The following is a 14237-nucleotide window of genomic DNA, read 5'->3' as shown; positions in this document are numbered from 1 at the left end:
CTCCCAGAGATGATGGACAACAATTGAGAAACAGCACACAAGTAGTAGCTGCAAGTTAATATTGAAATATTGTTAGCAGACTTTTACATTTAGAAGTCACATCATTCAAGGGCTGAATCACAGTAATAATTGGCTTGAGAGATGCCTGCTTTTTGGTCAGCACCGTGGCTTGGTAGTTAGCACGTTTGCCTCTCAGCGATGGGATCTTGGGTTCAAGTCCTATCTGGGTGGAGTTTCCATGTTCTTCCTGTGTCTGCGTGGGTTTCCTCCGGGGGCTCCAGTTTTCTCCAACAGTCCAAAACACATGGAGGTTAGGTGAATTGGCTTCTGTAATAACTGTCCTGGTGTGTGACTGAATGAGTGTGTATGTGAATGAATGTCTGTATGTGTGTGAGTGAATGTGTATGTGCCCAGACATGAATTGGCGCTCTATCCTGGGTGAAACCCTAGTGCTCGATGCAGTCCTCCAGGTGGACGATCGTTCCTGGTTGAGAGTACGCTATGTGCGTTTGGCTGCCACTTCTTGCCAATGTGTGTGTGGATTAAGTGGATTATTCTGGGTGGGAGAGTAGTAAACAGGAGCAATGGTGTTTCTGGCAACGTTACTGGCCTAGTAGTCACAGATAGTGTGAAATAAAATAAAATCTGAAATCCACTAAATGGTATTGTTCTAGGTTTTTATGCCATTTTTGGATTTAACACTGTTCCATTACTGAACCGTTTAGTACTTGGACACCGTAAATGACCTCACAGCAGCATGTCATCCAACTGGGCATCACCTTATCTCTAATGTCCACACCCACTCCACACCTCTGCACCTACACACCTGCTCTGAGGCCTGGCAGTTTGGAGGAACAGATGGTTACGGGGTTGGCATTCTGTCACCAAACCCACAAACACAAGTAAATAAGAAGAGCCTGCTGGGAAATCCCCCTATTGCTCCTCTTTCACAATTAAACAGCCTTTGCTGCCCCTCTCTCTCTCTCTCTCTCTCTCACATTTAAAAGGGTTCTTTTTTCTTAGCAGTCATTTTAGTAAGAGATAGACATTGGTGTTCAGATTTCAGCAGCCTCAAAGCATGGAAGTGCTCAGGTACTATGTAAACTTGTCTGGTCAAGTTTACCACATCCACCTTAAAAGATAGTTAACAATAATATAATAAAGACCCAATTAAATCCTAAGTGGGAATTTTACAAGGCTGACTTTTACATCCCTAAATTTTGCATTCCCCCTTAAATGAGGCGAGATATTAGCTGCTTCTTCAGATTGTTTGTACGTTCTTCACCAGTCACACAGCTCCAGGGACCTGGAGGTTGTGGGTTCGATTCCCGCTCTGGGTGACTGTCTGTGAGGAGTGTGGTGTGTTCTCCCTGTGTCTGCGTGGGTTTCCTCCGGGTGACTGTCTGTGAGGAGTGTGGTGTGTTCTCCCTGTGTCTGCGTGAGTTTCCTCCGGGTGAGTGTCTGTGAGAAGTGTGGTGTGTTCTCCCTGTGTCTGCGTGGGTTTCCTCCGGGTGACTGTCTGTGAGGAGTGTGGTGTGTTCTCCCTGTGTCTGCGTGGGTTTCCTCCGGGTGCTCCGGTTTCCTCCCACAGTCCAAAAACACGTTAGTAGGTGGATTGGCGACTCAAAAGTGTCCGAGTGTGTGAGTGAATGTTTGTGTGTGTGTCTGTCTTGCCCTCTGAAGGACTGCTGCCCCCTGGCGTCCTGCCTTGCGCCCAATGTTTCCAGGTAGGCTCTGGACCCACCGCGACCCTGAATTGGATAAGCGGTTACAGATAATGAATGAATGAATGGTTCTTTTTTAGATCAACTGTCCATTCCATCTTAAATGCGAAACATTAAGAGTCTGATGTTGCTGTACTTTGTGCCAGGTATTCAGCTTTTTCGTTCCACCTTAAAAAGTCCAGCAAATACTCTCTGTGTCTTAATTTGTGTTAGATGCACTGTGCTGCAATATAACATATTAAAATGATTAATAAAATAATTAGAATTAGACTGTTTGGTTTTGGCAAATGAGTTAATATTAGCTCCAGTAGCAACTTTAAATTGATGCCACAGACAGATGCATATCTCACCCATAGAAAAATAACATTACTCTCTCTGCTGCTTTTTACAAGAAAATAAAATATCCAAAGGCTACAATTTACAGGCCTCTCCTTTTCACACGCCCCTGTGCATAACAAAGGGCACAACAGCGCTTAATGAGAAGCTGTGTCAGTGTCATAGTCATAAGCATCTTCACAGTTTATCAGTGTGACGATCAGAGTCTCAGGGCCAAACTCCACAGGAACGATCAGTTACATCTGCTTCTACCCAACCCACATTTTCACTGCTTTATTAAAGGAAAGAGATAACACCAGACCAGTGGAAATGAGAGACAAGCTCCTAGGTCTCTTTCTCTCTCTTTTTCTTTCTCTTTCTCTCTCTCTCTCTCTCTGTTTCTCTCTCTGTCTCTCTCTCTCTCTCTCTCTCTCTCTCTCTCTCTCTCTCTCTCTCTGTCTTCCTTTCTCTTTTACTGGCATGAATATAACAAGAACAGAGAGACAGACTTGCCAAAGCAGTTAGTAATAAACAGGTAAATGTATATAAGGGAAAAACCTAGAGATGTTTTATTAAACTGATTATATCTCTGCCTTAAACCTGAGTCATGTGTAATTTCTCTCTCCTCAGTTCCGCACATTTGATCCTTGTAAGCAGTTGTGGTGCAGTCACCCAGATAACCCGTACTTCTGTAAAACCAAGAAGGGACCCCCACTGGATGGCACAGAGTGTGCTCCTGGGAAGGTAAAGCCTGTGTACGCATGCACAAGCACACACACACACACACACACACACCTTACACACACTTTACTACACTATGACTTGTTTCTTGACATGGACCTGTCAAGAAGTCATTACTTAGTCAAGGATATAGACAGAAAAGGATTTTTGTGAATCAAATGAAGCTACTGGTGTCTCCAGAATAACAGACATGCCTCCTCAAACTTCACCCCAGACCTTGGGATCACTTGAAAAATGCAACCAACTTCTAAAACTGAACCCTGGGACTTTGCAAAAATATTGGGGCTGATTTCTTACACAGACTGATGAGTAAAAAAGACTGATGAGAGAAGAAAAATGCAAGGCAAAATACACAGATAATGAAAAAATATAATTTAATAAGAAGCTAAATAGGCATTTTCCACTTCTTTACCTGAAGCAGGTACATAAATAACTTAAAGGCAGTTTTAATTAGACATAAAATGAATGACGTTTAGTCTGTTTGCACAGTACTGTATTTATTATTATTTGTGTCTGTGAAAGTACAAGGAAATTCCACAAAGCCATAAGTTAATTTCATGCGTATGGCCTATAAACTGAATTCTAATATCCTTTTCTCCTGTAGTGGTGCTATAAAGGTCACTGCATGTATAAGAACCCTAATCAGGTGAAGCAGGATGGAGTGTGGGGCACTTGGACAAACTACGGCTCGTGTTCGCGCTCCTGCGGCACTGGAGTACGCTTCAGGACACGCCAGTGCAACAGTCCAGCGTAAGATGAAAAACCAGTCATTTTTACTACCAGAATTTATTAAACTATATTTGTGAACAGATCATCTTTTATTACATTATTCCTATAAAGTATAGCTGACAGGTGATAAAGAATTGAACTACAGATCATTTTCTGTGGGAAGCATTGTATGCTCCACAGATTGGGTTTCTCACATAGCGCCAGGCGTGTTTCACATAGATTTACATAAAAAGGGATTGCTCCTTGAACCCTGGAAAGTCATGTGACAGAGATGTATGGCAAGTGTCGTGTAGCTTAGCATGTATTGATGGAGGATTGGATTTAATCCCCAATCCCTGGCTTTGCAGTGATTTACATACACAAACGCATGATAATAACCCTAATATAATAATAATAATAATAATAATAATAATAAAGAATTACCTTTAGCAATATATGCCTAATATTTAGTCCTATTTTTTGTCCCAACACACCTGATTTACTCAAACACATTAACATGCAAATAGGCGTGCATCTGTGCCTAAAAGTATAAATGAATCTTTGTATAAAAAAAGTATAAAATGAATGTTTTAAGTAGTGGTTATTTTTTTGGAAACTTTGGTACTTTTTGGAAACCAAATGTTTGGTTGGTACTTTGGTTATTTTATATTTTAGCTGTTCTACAGTAGGTTCAATATCTCAGAAGTGAAACAGATAAACCCAGAGTTTATGGAGAGTGGAGTAAATATTTGATTTTTGTTTTTTTGTGTGCTCTTTCCGCTGTGTGAGACAGTCCAGCTAACGGTGGTCAGGACTGCCCAGGGGTGAATTATGAGTTTGAGCTGTGTAACAAAGAGGACTGCCCCAAGCATTTTGAGGACTTCAGGGCTCAGCAGTGTCAGCTTCGCAACTCCCATTTTGAGTATCAGAACAGCAAACACCACTGGCTTTCATATGAGCACCCAGACGGTGAGTGGGGCAGTTTGAGGAGGGTGTATTCATTCAGTGTTTTTTATTGTGATTTATAGCAAATACAACATATTCCAGTCCAGAGCTTGAGCTAGACCATGGACCAGCCTTTTCTGCAGCATCCTGTATCAGTATCGGCTCGGTTGTGCCTCTGAATTGGATCTGAACTGAACAAATCAGCCCATCACTAGCCAGATACTTTTTCCCCATTGATTAGGACTTGGAGCTGAAATGAAGCTCCAATCAGATTACTCACTAATCTAATTGGAATCAGCCACTCCTGTTATGAGTTTTAATTGTGGGACAAATTGTGTAAGCAAAGACATCAGCCCTAAGTCTGAGCTTCATCACTGATGCCTGAATAAGGGTTAGATTTACCAGTGTGTTAAGAGTCAGATCTTAATTAGACCACATGGGCAACAGCCTTGTGCCCTCTTTACTTTAGGAGTCACTACTAAAACTGTACACAAAATGCTTACAAGCTTCCGATGTCAGCGCTTAACCTTAAATCAACAGAAATGTCCATGTGAATCTCTTTAGCTTAGTGCTAAGGGCGCTGTGTTTGTTTTTACTCAGTTTTGACCCTGAACTGCAGGTCCGGCGCTAACAGTCCAGATCCAGGGTTATGTTTTGCTGTTCCAAAGGTTTTCTCCTTGGTCAGCCCAAGTCATTGTTATACATACACCAACAAAAACAAACAAACATACAAACATCACACATGCATTCCTTTGGCAGGGAATTGGCAATCTGCTGCATCTAGCAAGAAAACACACATCTAAAAGCAGCATGGTCAAGTGGAGGTCAGATTCCTTGCTGTTCATCATGCCTTGCTCTCTTCCTTCTGTACATTTGATTGGCCATTTCATTCGCCTGGTTTTGTTGGCTCTTTTCACCTTGCTTTTAGACGTGTTCGAAGACTGTGGAGTTTAAGAAGCCGCCCAGGCTTTGAATGTAGCGCCCACATACTAATGGATTGCTCTTGGGGTTGGGGGGCATATAAAAAATATCCTCTCAGTCTGTGGTTATCTAGCATAGCCATTCTTTTATACAGGTGGTGCTCTAGTCCAAAGCTATCTACTCAGCTAGGTTTGATTCACTACTGACTGGAGAAGAAGAAGCTTTTAGTTGTGAGGTGTTGCTCAGGTTGTTAACAGATCATGGGGCTTCACCTAGTACTTGAAAATGTGGGATGTATTTCTACCCATTTGTCACACCATTTATATTTAACAATATTACAATCTTTAGAGTGCATTTACTATTCATATGCAGTCATTTGTAAGCTTAGGTGAAAACAGGTGGAATTTAAGTAGACCAGTGTGAAGAGAACTGCCACATGACATTTCTATTTATTATTATTTTCGATTATAATATTTGATATTATTTGATGAATAATTTCTCACTCATGCTCATACAATGTTAGTGTCAGTGGATCAGACACAGCAATGCAGGTGGACATTTTAAACACTGTGTCCAGTCTGTAACACACTCAGTAGCTCTTCAGTTGCTGCACAGTGTGTGTTGGTCATACTTTAGTCCTTCATCAGTGGACACAGGATGCTGTCTGCAGGAGGCCTTTGGTTGGTGGACTACTCTCAGTCCACTTGAGCAGCACAAAACACACTAACACACCACAGCCAAGTCTGTGTCACTGCAGCGCTGAGAATGATCGACCACCCAAATCATACCTGCTCTGTCGAGGCCCTGACTATTGAAGAACAGGGTAAAATGGGGTTAACATAGTATACAGAGCAACAGATGGACTACAATCTGTAATTGTAAAACTAGAGGGTGCTCCGATATGAACTGAAACAGTGGACAGTTAGTGTAGACACTAAGAGGTGGTGTTATGGTTATGGCTAATAGGTGTATATCATTACATACAATACAATACAATACAATACAATACAATACAACAACAGGCAAAATCCAGTATTAAGTATGGCTGCTGTTACTGGCCTTTGCTATGAACAGTAATAACTGCAGTGGCAAAGCAAGTCTGTTAGAACTAACTGTATTTAGTATAACTTCTAAAGTCACTCTTTGAAATAATAAAGCCATTTTTATTTTGATGCAATTTTACAGTGATGCCTTCTGTAAATCACTTTCTTTTATTTTTTTTTTTATGTTTACAGCAATTCCTTCAAACAAAAACCCCTGATATTTTATTTTATATACAGTGACTCCTTCAGTAAACATTTCTTCAATTTTAATTTTACAGCAGGTTCTAATGTAAATATCCCATTCATTTTTATTTTGTTGCAGATTCCTTCAGTAAATATTCCTTCCTTTTTAATTAGTTGATATTTTACAGTGATTCCTTCAGTAAAACACTTATTTTGATTGTGATTGTGTTTAGGTAATTAGGTAGATTAGGTACATAGGTTAACACCTGGAGCTCTAAACAATGGGAGCGATCACTTGGCTGTATACATGCATAACAAGTATTAAACAAATTTTAGTTTCTAAACATGCCTTTGTTGGTTGTCTGCATTTGAAATAAGGTAAGATTTCACCAAAGTGCTGCTTTAAATCTCTTATTCTTCTGTCTTACAGGCAACAAAAGATGTCATCTGTACTGCCAGTCGAAGGAGACAGGGGACGTGGCATACATGAAGCAGCTGGTGCATGATGGTACACGGTGCTCTTACAAGGACCCCTACAGCATCTGTGTGAGGGGGGAGTGTGTGGTAAGCCGCTGACAGCCTGTATCCTCTCAAACCTGCAGCAAAAAGTACCCTGACAGCACTTGCAGAGAAAGCTGACGGCAATTCTAACAGGCTGTCACAGAAAAAAAGCCCTTCACAAACCTCCAGGAAAAAAAAAATCTGTGGTATTGGTATCAATATATTCATATTCCCTCAGTCTGCACCGCTGTGAAAATGGCTATGCTCACAATGCTGATGCAAAAAGAAGGAAGTGGGGAAAGGATCAGGTTATTTCAGTAATGGATTGATTTCGCTGTGGCAAATAGAAGCATTTTTCAACAGACAGAAGGAATAAAATAATAATAATAGCTCATATAAATAGCTCATATTTTATATCGTTATTCTTAGACAGAGTAAATAAAAAATTATATATATATATATATATATATATATATATATATATTTGTAGGAAATGGCAGGCTGACCTCATTTTACATGATTTGTGGAAGTGCATTAATTCATTCATTCATTATCTGTAACCCTTATCCAGTTCAGGGTCGCGGTGGGTCCAGAGCCTACCTGGAATCATTGGGCGCAAGGCAGGAATACACCCTGGAGGGGGCGCCAGTCCTTCACAGGGCAACACACACACACACACACACACACATTCACTCCTACGGACACTTTTCAGTCGCCAATCCACCTACCAACGTGTGTTTTTGGACTGTGGGAGGAATGCATGATGGTACACGGTGCTCTTACAAGGACCCCTACAGCATCTGTGTGAGGGGGGAGTGTGTGGTAAGCCGCTGACAGCCTGTATCCTCTCAAACCTGCAGCAAAAAGTACCCTGACAGCACTTGCAAAGAAAGCTGACGGCAATTCTAACAGAAATAAAAAAAAGAACAGCCCTTAAACCGGAGCAAACCCACGCAGACACAGGGAGAACACACCACACTCCTCACAGGCAGTCACCTGGAGCGGGAAACGAACCCACAACCTTCAGGTCCCTGGAGCTGTGTGAATGCGACACTACCTGCTGCGCCACCGTGCCGCCCTGTGGAAGTGCATATCAAGTATAAAAAGTCAACTCTGAAAAAACTCTTGCAAAGTGCCAAGATTCCTCCATAACAAATACTATTATAATAAATTATTTTTATGGTTTTATTAATAAAACTTGTTGTTTATTCCACAAATCAACATCTATTAACATCAACATCTACTGAGATTATTAATGAGAAAAGCAAAAGTGACAAGGCTTCAAGACAAGTGTCTTTTCCAGTGTCTCATTTCTGTTTCTCTCTCTCTCTCTCTCTCTCTCTCTCTCTCTCTCTCTCTGTCTCTGTCTCTCTCTGTCTTCCCTCTTCAGAAAGTGGGCTGCGATCGAGAGATTGGTTCCAATAAGGTGGAGGATAAGTGTGGAGTGTGTGGGGGGGACAACTCTCACTGCCGAACAGTGAAAGGAACCTTTACTAGAACCCCAAAGAAAACTGGTATGACCATTTTTTCTTCTCTTTCTCAGAGACCACCCACAGGCAACAAGTCCATCTCTCCATCAAATTCTCACTGGCACAACAGTTCAACCACTGTAGGGGTTTATATTTTAGGTTATATTTTACTGTTCTCCCACTCTGTCCTAGTTTTATGGTAAAACCCACATGCCTGTTCATGCCAGAAGTCTTCTCATGCATTACAGGATGCTGGCATTTTGGTGCTAAAGCAGTCATCCAAAATAAAGTGCTCTTAAACTGTCAAATGAACCCGTATAAGTCAGAAGTTATTATTTTATCTGGCTTCTACTGAAGTGTAATTATTAGGGCTTTCACAAAATTCAGTTATTAAATTTGTGTAATTATTATTAATCACAGGCTTGTTATTTCAGGTAATGTGGTCCATTTAAGGGCTGTTCTTTTTGTTATAGCTGCTTAAGGCAACAAAACAGGCTTCATTAAATTTCATCAGTATTTATTACCTTCAATAATTTAACATGAAGAAATAAAATTATACAAACAGTGAGTGAACATTAAAGTTAGGTGAATTCAATTTTTAATTTTTATCATCAGTGTCCAGTAAAAGCAGGAGAGTAGTTAAACTGGAACTGGAGCTTAAGACCCCACACCCCATCTCACTACTCATGGTGCTAGCTAACCAGGGCTTGCTAGGCAGATCTGGGATGTTTGCATTCCTCTGCACTGTGTTAAGCTGTTCAGTGGTATTATGTGAGCTGCAGTTCAAAATCAAGTTGTGGCTTGGCTTTGTGTCCCCCAGGCTAGTGATTGGAGGGGACTCACTGACAGATGGACATTCAGCAAATCCTAGGAAATAAAATACGTTTCAATTCAGAGCTTAACAACAAATACATGTCTTTTATACAACCCCAAATTGTTTAGAAGCCTTACTATTATGAAAGATTAATGTACATATGGTCACTGTAATTAGAGCTGAGTTTGACTAATCTTCATCGCTCTCAGGTCTCTGACGAAACATTTTTGAACCCTATGACAGCCCTCATACTGACTCATCTTCAGTTTTCAGATGTTTATGCATATATGAAATTTCCATAGGTGTTATTATACCAGAATGTGCAGCTCTGTGACAGATATTTAACCTTCATCTGTGAAGAGACTCATTTACATTTTCATGGAAAATAGACAAACCACCCTTGTGCTTTTAAAGAATATTTGATGGGTAAAATAAGACTGTCTCACAGGTTTTCAATATGTCCCTCACCCACCACATCTGCTCCAGAGAAACAGGTCAACTTCAAGGTATAAACTCAGTTTCATGTGTTATTCATGAGATTGATCGTGAATATATATAAATATATTGTTGATGATTTCTGATTGTGTTGACAAGCAATATACATAACTGTCCAAACATTAATAGTCAGCACTGGGTCTTGTCATTCTTTGTGTCCTATGTACAAAGCCTGTGACAACAGACATAAAAAAAACACACATACACGTATTACATAGGCTGGTTTACGAAGTTATATCACAACATCTGTTACTAAAGTCAAACTGAAGCTAAAATACTTTCTCATTCTTGAAAATCTAAACAAAGAAACATTTTTAAAAGACAGTTTATTTAAAACGTAGCTTTGTCACACCACTGGAGATAACAAAAGCATATTTTAATTTATATAAATTCTAGATTATTGTTAGTCTCACAAAAATATTTAGAAATACTGTTTCTAAAATGTAAATGCTACATATTTGTTTAAAATTAGGAGGTGATATTTTTTGGTAGTTTCTATTTGATTAATTACCATATAATGTTTAGATGAGAATGTAACTACACAAAATCTCACTGAGTAATTGGGGCAGTAAGAAGACCATTCTACGCATCCAGAGAGAGTGAGCTAATTATGCTTTGTTTGACTGTGGCTAATTGGTCACATCTTTGATTTTAGGCTTGCTGCTTAATGATAAGCTGCTAATAATGGTCAGTTATCAGTTAAAAGTAATTTGCATACTTAGTACCTGCATACAAAAAAGCATATTTTTGCATATTTTTTATCCACACTTGTCATATGTTTCTTTGAAAACAAGTGGGAAAAAAGTAATTAATACTGGGTCTAACCTGTTAATACATCATTAAAAATTAAATGTAAATGTAATCCTCCACACGCTTAGACTGTGTATTTATTCACTTAATCGTGTAACTGCATTTAAATGATATTTAAACAACAAGCAGGATGTCTCTAAACTCAAGGTTTCACTCTGTTTATGTAGAAATGATAAATCTGTCTTCAATCATGGAACCTGACACAGGGAAATGAAAAATCTCTGTATCTGAAATTGTGTACCACAGCCTCAGGTGTTCAGTATTGAATCGTGTGTGGAATTCATGCCCCTTAAAAGGGTGATTATATGTATAGAAACTATCTTTGCAATTCTATAGCAAGTTAATTTAAGGTTCTTGGTATAATTAAATGGATCACTGCATGATGAAAAGTTTTTTCAGATTGAGAGAATGTGTTATGTGTATATGGCTCTTTGTAGCTCCAAAATGTTCTTCTATCAAGCTGGACATCATAACAATAGAAGAACCATTTTTGGTGATATATATATATATATAAATAATAGCGCATACAAAACATTCTGCATCCGTCTGAGGAAGCATTTCACCATTCAGTGAACCATGTACGCATACAAAGGTTTCATTATGATGAGCACACAAGGAACCATCTTTTTCAGAATGTAGAATCCAAGGCCATTACAGTGTTAAGATTCAGAAGAAGGTTTGTGACCATTTCCCTGTGGAGTTGAGTAAAGCCACAAACTAATTAACAGCTTTTAGCTAACAAGAAATAAATCCTGCATAGAGTTTCTCTGCATCTTTAGAGGCAGTAGCAGTAAACAACTGGCTTCTTTTGAATAATAGTTTGTTCTCAAAAAACAGACGTTTTGGCCCATAGGTGTCTATTGGAGGACTGTAAACTCACAATGGCTTAAAAATATGACTGATATAAGTGAAAAACAATGTCATGGCAACTCCAACTTCAAAACCTTAACACTGTGTTAAATCTCACTGAAAAAGCCGCAGTGAAAAATAAATAGTTTAATTACAGAAAAAGCTAGTTTTCCTTATGGACTTGTTCATGATTTTATAATACCACTTTGTTATATCATCTTTCACTTATCAACACTGATTCTTTAGGGAGTGAAGTCACCAATGAATCCAGTGTTGTGATCTGACTTTTGTTGCCATTCATGTATTATACAAGTCTTCAGCTGCACAACTGCACTGGGCCTTCATCATATTTTGCTCTATTACATCCAGAGAGTCTCAGAAAATGTAGCTGGTGAAATATCTAAGATTCCTGCCACTACTCCTTGCACTTATGCTGCTGAGTCATTCGCTGGCACATTGTAGGCCAAAGTGGAGAGCCTCCTTACTCACTCTCATTTGCTCAGTTAGGAATAGGCCTTTTCTGTATTCATACCCAGGCATGATTACATACAGGATACAATACATACAGGAGTATTTCCTTTTCTAGTTGGAAAATTCCTCTGTCCCAAATTTTGGAAGATTGAAAAAAAAAAAACAACAAAACCCAGTGTTGATTAGTTCATAAAAAATTAAAGCATTACATATATTTTTACAGTTTTCATTTGTGGATTTAGGAGTCAACACTTTATGTTTTAATTAGTGCTTTACCTGCAGTCTCATGCGCTTTGATTTTATTGGGTTTGTAATGTAATGAATTTTCTTGTAGTTAAGCTGGCTATAAAAATATACTGTCAAAGTTCAGGGCCAAGTTTACTGTTCTTATATATAGTGGCGTCTTTAAACTGGTTCCGGAAGTGATCCTTTGTCTTAGTTTTAAATTAGCTGTAAATGCATAGCTCAGTGATTATGGGCCTGCCACAAATCTGAAGCTCCAGTTCCATTAAAATAACCAGCCTTCAAATATGTAGTGGATATTTTAAGCTCTGTTAATGAATACCATCTTAAACAAGTAAGTGCACCACTGACATTAGCTCTGTGGCTTTGTCTTCAATTAAAGGGAAAAAGCCTATTAATTAAAAGCTTTAATACACAACGTTTAATTCAGAGATGCTCCCGTATTCCAGTGTGACTCTTTGCCCACTGTCTTCAAAATCTGCCTCCTAGACTTTAGGGCCATCTCATTATTATTCGATTATTGCCTCTAAGGTCCAGCACATGGCCAATGTAATGTCTAATGTAAACAGGAAATATTTGAAACAACCCCCACACAGATGCCACAACTGTTGTGCCAGTGCAAAGTGATATTTATGTAAGCAGTTTTGCCCTGTGGATTATATGCAAAATGCCTCAGGTCTAAAGGGAATCCTGGCTGTTAAGACAAGCCCAACACTGTTAAATTATGTTGTGTAAACCTAGTAAAATACCTTATTATTACTTTATTATAAATAGACAAAATCCCTCCATTTGTAGGTTATTATTTTTATTGTGATATGGATTATTCTCTCTCTCTCTCTCTCTCTCTCTCTCTCTCTCTCTCTCTCTCTCTCTCGCACACTCATAATAAGATGCACTCTACTTTATATCACTTCGCTCAACCCCAAGGATACTTTAAGATTACAAATTAAACCTGAACATCACAATAACATACACACACATGAACACACACAGTGGCCCAGCTGGCATGGAAAATATTCTGCTGACCATGGTGTGTAATTTTCTGGCTTGCTGCCTAGCCAGTCTCCACCACATTGTTGAGAACGTCTCCAGCTCGTGGCCAGTCAGTTCCACTACTAACTCTCAACTGATGATGGAAGGACGCCAGAACCAGAGACGAAAGCTCAAACAAAAACAAATCACAACTGTGCAACAAACAAGGAAAGGCCCAATGTAAAGTCTGTACACATCTTATTCCAGACCCCCAGTAATATTTTCCTAAGGAGAGAGTCCATATGCTGACATGCTAATAGAGGGATTTTGGCTATTTTTCTTTTTATTATTTTTTTTTTTTTTGTTGGCTATTTGTCAAAGCTTTTTAAATAATAATACATTCATCAAGCCTCTGGGGCTGTTTCTTTTTTGGCACTATTTCCTGACTTAATGCTGTGTTCCAGGTTTGTGTTTGATGATGGTAGAGCTAGCGTGACATTAATCTTGTGAAACTTAGTATAGTGTCTTGCTGGTTTTGATCTTCCCAGAATGATGCAGTTGTTATGATGCTGAATGTAATTTGCATGCTGATGTTCATGATGCTGTCCCTCTTTTCCTGTTACCAGTGTACAGCATGTCTCAGAGTGTAAGAAGTCATGACCAAGCACGACTACTCATCTCTAGATAACGTCATGTCATTGTCTCATTAACTGCTCATAACAGGCATAGTAAGGAATGTACTACTGCAAGACTGAGCTTGGCATGAGTGAAAACACTGTAACTATTCTCTAACACTTTTTTAACAGGGAAACAGTTAAGCAAGAGATGCCAAAAAGAAATGCCTTTGTTGGAAAACACAATCTGCAAGTATTCTGTGTTATCTAATCTTTACTCTCTCCCTTTGTAATGCTGTTTTTGCCATTGACTGATTAGAAATCAAGTAGGAGAAAAGAATGAAGCAGCAAGGACTTGATTGTTTGCAGTTACATAGAGCATTGTGCATAAATTAGGGACGCCTCTTTATTTCTTTTAA

At 39.2% G+C, this 14237-nt stretch overlaps 1 protein-coding gene across 1 annotated transcript in view; it reads left to right on the top strand.

Annotated features, from left to right (window-relative positions):
- LOC136678630 (A disintegrin and metalloproteinase with thrombospondin motifs 3-like) overlaps positions 1–14237 on the top strand; it is a 135929-nt gene that overhangs the window by 74342 nt on the left and 47350 nt on the right. The window contains exons 11-15 of the mRNA XM_066656695.1: positions 2670–2783; positions 3385–3530; positions 4282–4457; positions 7011–7144; positions 8472–8595. Coding sequence (XP_066512792.1) covers positions 2670–2783; positions 3385–3530; positions 4282–4457; positions 7011–7144; positions 8472–8595 — 694 coding nt within the window. The remainder of the gene's footprint in view (positions 1–2669; positions 2784–3384; positions 3531–4281; positions 4458–7010; positions 7145–8471; positions 8596–14237) is intronic.

Source organism: Hoplias malabaricus, chromosome Y (genome assembly GCF_029633855.1).
Source record: "Hoplias malabaricus isolate fHopMal1 chromosome Y, fHopMal1.hap1, whole genome shotgun sequence".
NCBI classification, from domain to species: Eukaryota; Metazoa; Chordata; class Actinopteri; order Characiformes; family Erythrinidae; genus Hoplias; species Hoplias malabaricus.
This window is presented reverse-complemented; position numbering and strand designations above follow the sequence as displayed.